This window comes from Neopelma chrysocephalum, unplaced genomic scaffold, assembly GCF_003984885.1.
Source record: "Neopelma chrysocephalum unplaced genomic scaffold, ASM398488v2 Primary Assembly neopelma1_335, whole genome shotgun sequence".
NCBI classification, from domain to species: Eukaryota; Metazoa; Chordata; class Aves; order Passeriformes; family Pipridae; genus Neopelma; species Neopelma chrysocephalum.
In genome coordinates, this window is record NW_020897998.1 from 640,040 (window position 1) to 646,039 (window position 6,000).

Sequence of the window (6,000 nt, forward strand, 5' to 3'; positions counted from 1 at the left end):
ATTTACTAAATCCTGGTGTTTAAGGGTGGTTACGTGGATCGTGAGATAACAGAGAAAGAACTGTCACGTTTCCTGTCATTCACCTACAGCTTTAAGGGGAAGGGCTGTGTTCTGCTTGGCTAACTCCCTATAAAGGCACTTCTGGGAAGCTGGAGGAGAAAGTTGCTTGACAACAGTCACAGTTGCTGTTTCCCAAAAACCTGGGCAGAAGTGTGTGATGATGGTGAATGTTCAGTGATCGTGTGCACACAGGGCACTCTAACGAGGAGCACTGGGCTGTGTCAGACATACTGAGAGCTGGGAATATTAAATACATGGCAAAGTACCAACTGCTCCCATGGCTTGTCTGCCACAGGTGACACTGTATGGTGCAGTCTCACAACAATCCAAATGTGTTTACTCCAGACTTTTTGTACCACGGTAGAAAACAAGCTTTCTGGGGAGCAAGTTCCATTCCCCTGTCAAGGAATTTGTTTTCAATTTGTGTTGTCCTTGTGTTTGTAAATTCCTGTAAATCAGGAATGTATTCCTCCTAAACCTTTTTCCTCAATATATAAACAATTTTCCTTGTTGCAACTAGTCTGTTGCCTCTTGTCCTGTTGTTGTGCACCTCTGGGAAAAGTCTGGCTCTGTTCTCTGTATTATCCCATGAGGCCCCTGAAAACAGCAGTTAGACTCCCTCCCACTCCAGCCTTGTTTTAGCCTGGAACAACTGGATTTGTCCAGCTTGTCCCACTGCTCCAACCCTCCTATCTCCCTGGACCTCCTTGTCAGTGCCTGTCTTGTAACAGGGTAGCCCAGTATTGAACACAGTGTCAGTTGTGGTCTCATAACTGCCAAATAACAGGGAATAATTAATTCCTTTGAGGTTGGCTATACTCTTGCTGACACGGGCCAGTATTTGGATGAGTTACTGCTGCATGGACACACTGCTGACTCGTGTTCAACTTGCTGTCCTGAAGACCCCCCCATCTTCCCTGCAAAGCTGATGTCTGCTGGGTGGGTACAGCCTGGTCCTCTTTGCTGTTGCATGGAATTACTCCATCCCAGCTGCAGGAATATCATACTGGGTGGGAGCACTGGAGGTTTGTGATGAAGCAGGAGCTGATGGCAGAACAAATGGAGGGGATGGTTGTGGCAGGGACTCGAGGACCAGAGGCAGGGAAATGAGGCACATTTGGCATTGTCAAGAATAAACAAAGGTGGATTGTAACTGCAGAGTCTGTGGATGGAGAATTGTTTCCAGCCTGGCTCTGAGAACCTACAGAATCTGAGTTGAAATCAGCAGCACATTGGACATATGGGTGACTCAGCCATGGGGACAGAAGGTGGTAGGGAGAGGGGAAACAACCAAAGGAACTGGGGATGGAAATGGAACACAGTTGCTTTTAGTGGTGCTAAGACAGGCCAGTGCTGTGTCACAGAAATATAGAATGGCTGGGGTGGGAAGGGACCTTATAGACCATCCAGTGCCACCCCCTGCCATGGGCAGGGACACCTTCCACTTCCCAAGGTTGTCTCCAACCAACCTGACCCTGGACACTTCCAGTGATGGGGCAGCCACAGCTTCTCTGGGCAACCTGTGCCAGGGCCTCCCCACCCTCCCAGGGAGGAATTGAGCCTGCAGAGGATGTATTCCTTGGAAAGGGAGACTGTGCTCTGCTGTTAAAGGAGCAGAGTTTGAAGCAGTGCTGCTGTTACAGCTGGAACAAGTCACCTTTTGATAAGCAAGTGCCTGGACAGCCCTTATTCCACATGATTGACTGTGAGCAACTTCCATCCCAGTAACTCACAGAGGTTCACCCAAGTGTCATTGCTGCTTTTGTAAGAGAGAAAGGAGAGAAATCAGCTTGGACTGCTCCCTGTGATTTTGGGGAAGGGTTGCATAAGGTTTCCATTTCTTTTTAAGTAATGTGGAAAAATGTAAGGCTTTAGATATGCATATGTACCTGATGTGTGTGTGTGTATACTTATCTGTCAATATGTATAGGTAGGCACACACATTTTAGATATGTTCCAATTATTGTATATATTATATGTATGGTAAAAAAAACTCCCTTACTGTCTTCATCTGGAACCTTCTCCAGGAGTAAAAAGGCTGCCCTCCTTTCTCCTGAGCTTAAAGGTGTTGTGCTATAGCTGGGACTATGTTATAGCAAGGACAGTGTGTGCTGTGCCTGCAGCCAGAAATGAGCTTTGCCATTGATGAGGGCAGAGAAACAAAGTGGAGAAGGGTGAAATGGGCAGAGGGGAGGGAGTATGAGCTTAGCCTAAGGGCACTAACTCAGGGAGTGCCAGGCCCAGAGTTGGTGCCTGGTCACAGCACTGTCACCCTTCCCTGGGCACTGCTCTGACCTGGGCCTTGGGGATTGCTTTGCTTTTAGCTGTGAAACATGTCCTTTCTGGGGATGGAGGCACCTGTCACAGAGTCTGCTGTAACACTGGATTTAATAGAACACATCTGATAAATCCCAGGCAAAGCCAATTTTAGTAGGCCTCTGGCACTGGAAAATTATTGCATTTGGCTTTTTCCTAGTGCATGTGCTGTGGTTGTTTTGTCTGGAAATATTTACCAGCTTCCTTCTGTAGCAGAAATGCTGAGGACTTAAAATGTGGAAGAAATCCTGCCAGGATAGTGCCTTTTTTTTTTTCTTTTTTTTTTCTTCTCCTGAAGAGAGTTTGGGATATGTCCTTCACAGTTCATACACCTTCTTTCATTTCCAGACTTCTCATAATGCTGTTCCTGTAATCCTGAACTAGGATTCCTTCTTTTGAAAAGCTTACTGATAGGTAAACAGAGAGCAGTACAGGGGAGAGAGCTCTTGTGCAGCAACAGTCCCAGAGAGGAAATTTCTGACCACCCCCAGCCCAGCATTTGATTAAATGCTGCATGACAAGCATTCCTGGCTGATGTGCATATAAACAGAGAACAGAATTTTCTTTATCTGTGATGCTTTTCATATTCAAGGTAACACAAAGCTCACAAAAATGTTAATGTGAAAAATATGGCTGCTCTGAGTGATTTCTCCAGGGGCAGTAAATCCTCTGCAGAGGTTCACACACTGCCTGTCAACAAGTGGTTTCACAGAATCCTTTAGGTTGGAAAAGACCTCTAAGACTGAGTCCCTCCTGTGCCCCATGCCCACCTTGTCCCCCAGCCCAGAGCACTGAGTGCCACGTCCAGTCCTTCCCTGGACACCTCCAGGGGTGGGGACTCCAAACCTCCCTGGGCAGTTCATTCCAATGTTTAACAACCCTTCCTGTGAAGAAATTCCTGCTGATGTTTTGAACACTTGAAGGCAGGGAGGGAATTCTGAATTGGGTTGGCAGCCCTTTGGACCTTGAGCAGCTTTGCCCAAGGTGTGTATGTTCCTCAATACAGAGAAACTACAATTTAATTCCCTGTTTGTCCCACGAAAGAGGCGATGAACTGAACCAGCTTTGTAGAGAACCCCCCAAGACACAGTACCTTGAGAACCATATGGAGCATCATTAGCAGGCCCTCCCTGCCTGGGTATTTCCCAGCAATGTTGGAAGGAGTTAAGTTGAAGAGGTTGGCTCCTGTTTCTGTGCAGATGGCATGGACCAACATTTTCTTTCCAACACCAGCGGGTCCAGCCAGTAACATGGATTTCACCAAGGGAGCATTCTCATGGACCATTTGGGAACCTGTAAAAAGTCATAAGGCACTGTAATTGCTTTCATTTGAGTCTGCTATAAAGGTAAAGGAATGATTCTTCCTTTTTTATTCACCATAAATAATTTATTATGTGAATTAATTGTTTCCTCACTGTGGCACGTGTGCTCTTGAGTTCAGTTCTGCACAACCAGAGCTGTGTCCCCAGTGGATTTAACATCCCATATTTGTACCTTCTGATGGGCAAAGTTCAGCTCTAAATCAATGTGAGCTAAAAGAAGGATTTTTAGACCAGTTGTTACCACGTGTTTTAATTTCTTCTCTTTTGACTTCTGCCTTCACCTCTCTTTTTGGGGGTAATTTTTCCTCTTATACATTACTGCTGTTCAGTGAGCACTGGAGACTTTGTCACTTAGGCTGGGTGTGCTTTAAAATCCTTCACTGCTGAGCACACCTAGGCTCACCTGCAGAGCAGCCAGTGTTATTCCCTACTCTGGAATGTGGCAGGGGGATGTTGCAGTGCAGGGATGATATATCTGCTCAGAGGAGGAGGATCATTCTGTTCTCTTCAGTTTATTCAGGGAGTGCCAGGGTTGCTGTGTCCACAGCAATGACTGCTCAGCATTTCTAAGTCTGTCTCCATGCCTGCTCCAGGTAAATTCATCCTGGGCTGTGGGGAACATGACCCATCACCTGGGAAGGCCCAGCAGAAATGCCAGTGTTGGGAAAACACAACCACAGACAGTTTTAGGAGGTCGAGGGTGATGGAACTTGTCTTTCCTGCAGCTGTCACTGTATGAATGAATTAGGGACAGGTGAACCTCCAGAAGTGGAAGAAGCAGCGAATGTTAAATGCTTTATCCATGCCCACTGGTAGTTCAGTAACATCATGTTTTTGCCTGAAAATGTCCTGTGCCAGCAGTGGTGGTGGTTACAATCATGAAAAATCTGTGTGAGCACCCACTGCTCCTGAGGGCCTCTGAGACTGGTGTCCCCCACACTGGGGGGGAATTGGCCCCCAAGGTGATGGGTTGCAGAGGGAGCCCATGGCTTGGCCTGGAAAGGTGCTCTGGGTTCAGGGGGGCAGCTGGGTAAACATGGTATTTAAAACAAATCCAATCAGGCTGCCTCTGTGTGCTAATGCTTTAATGTCCCAAATAAATGACAATGGGAGTGCAGAGATGAATGCCATTATTGCAGCATGGTCCAGGATGTAGTGAAGTTGTCAGCCACCCAGGCTTTATTAATATTTGGTCATTCCATACCAATCTATTACTATTACACATAGATTTATTACGAGGGGAGCAGCAGACTCCTCTGTGGTTAAAGATGAAGTATATCTTCTACTGTTATTTCTCTTTTCAGCTGCTTATAATTTTCTTAATGCCATTTTAGCCGGGGCTTTCCTTGCCATCAAGTGATTATTTTCAGAGAAACTTTCACTTCTACAACACACAATTATATAATGATGAACTAATTTGGAGACCAATTAAGTAAAATGTCATCCATAGCATAGCATCCCAAAGGTGAAGCCATTCCTGTACCCTTTTTTGGCTCTTGTAATACCTTTTTTCCACTCAAAGGCATTTTCCAAACTGCTGTTGCCAATACCTTTTGTTTGTTTAACTAGTCCAGGGTCTCCTCTCCCTAGAATTTTTACCAATTGTATAAATGGCTGAAAATTTATGGGTTCTTTTAGTTTCTGCCTCAGGGGATGTCTTGGGGCTTGATTTTCCTAGATTAGATGATGCTAAAACATAACCTTGGAGGAATTATGGGCTGTGTGAGAGACACCACATTGCCTTGTGCAGACAGGGAGAACTGCTGAGCTCCCTCAGCTGACTGTGGCCAAACTCACAGCCAAGCCCTGAGGGCTCACCCCAAACCAGCTGAGGGTGTTTTGGGTGGGAAGGACCCCGCCCAGGTTGAACAAAGGTGCTGTTAAAATCCTGTTTGTTAGCTTGGCTCTTCAGATGGAGCTGCAGGACAGCAGGAACACTTGTACCTCCCTGAAATGAATGAACCAGAGCTCCAGGCTATTGCTCCGAGCTCTCCACGGCACATGGAGCTGCTCTGGGGATGTGGAGCCAGGGAATGCCCGAGGAGAGCCTCAGAACACGCAGGTACAGCACAGCCTGAGCTCTGGGTGTTGGAAGTCGTGCAAAGGGGAGGGAAGAGCAGAAGCTCTGTGTTTGCTAGGATGGGAGGCAGGGAGACATCGGCTATTTTGCCCTCCAAAGGGGATGAGCAGACAGTGACAGCCTCGGGGAGCACTTGCCTAGTTAAAATCTCCCTGAAATCCAAACAGGAATGGAGAAGGGTGCAAGTGAAGTATTGAGTAGAGGCTGGAAAATCCAGTCAGG

The 6,000-nt window shown here is 46.7% G+C and overlaps 1 protein-coding gene across 2 annotated transcripts in view; it reads right to left on the reverse strand.

The window, feature by feature from the left end:
• IQCA1 (IQ motif containing with AAA domain 1) overlaps positions 1 to 6,000 on the reverse strand; it is a 105,498-nt gene that overhangs the window by 16,718 nt on the left and 82,780 nt on the right. For both annotated transcript variants that reach the window (XM_027705457.1, XM_027705456.1), the window contains one exon: positions 3,470 to 3,669. In XM_027705457.1, the coding sequence (XP_027561258.1) occupies positions 3,470 to 3,669 (200 nt within the window). The remainder of the gene's footprint in view (positions 1 to 3,469; positions 3,670 to 6,000) is intronic.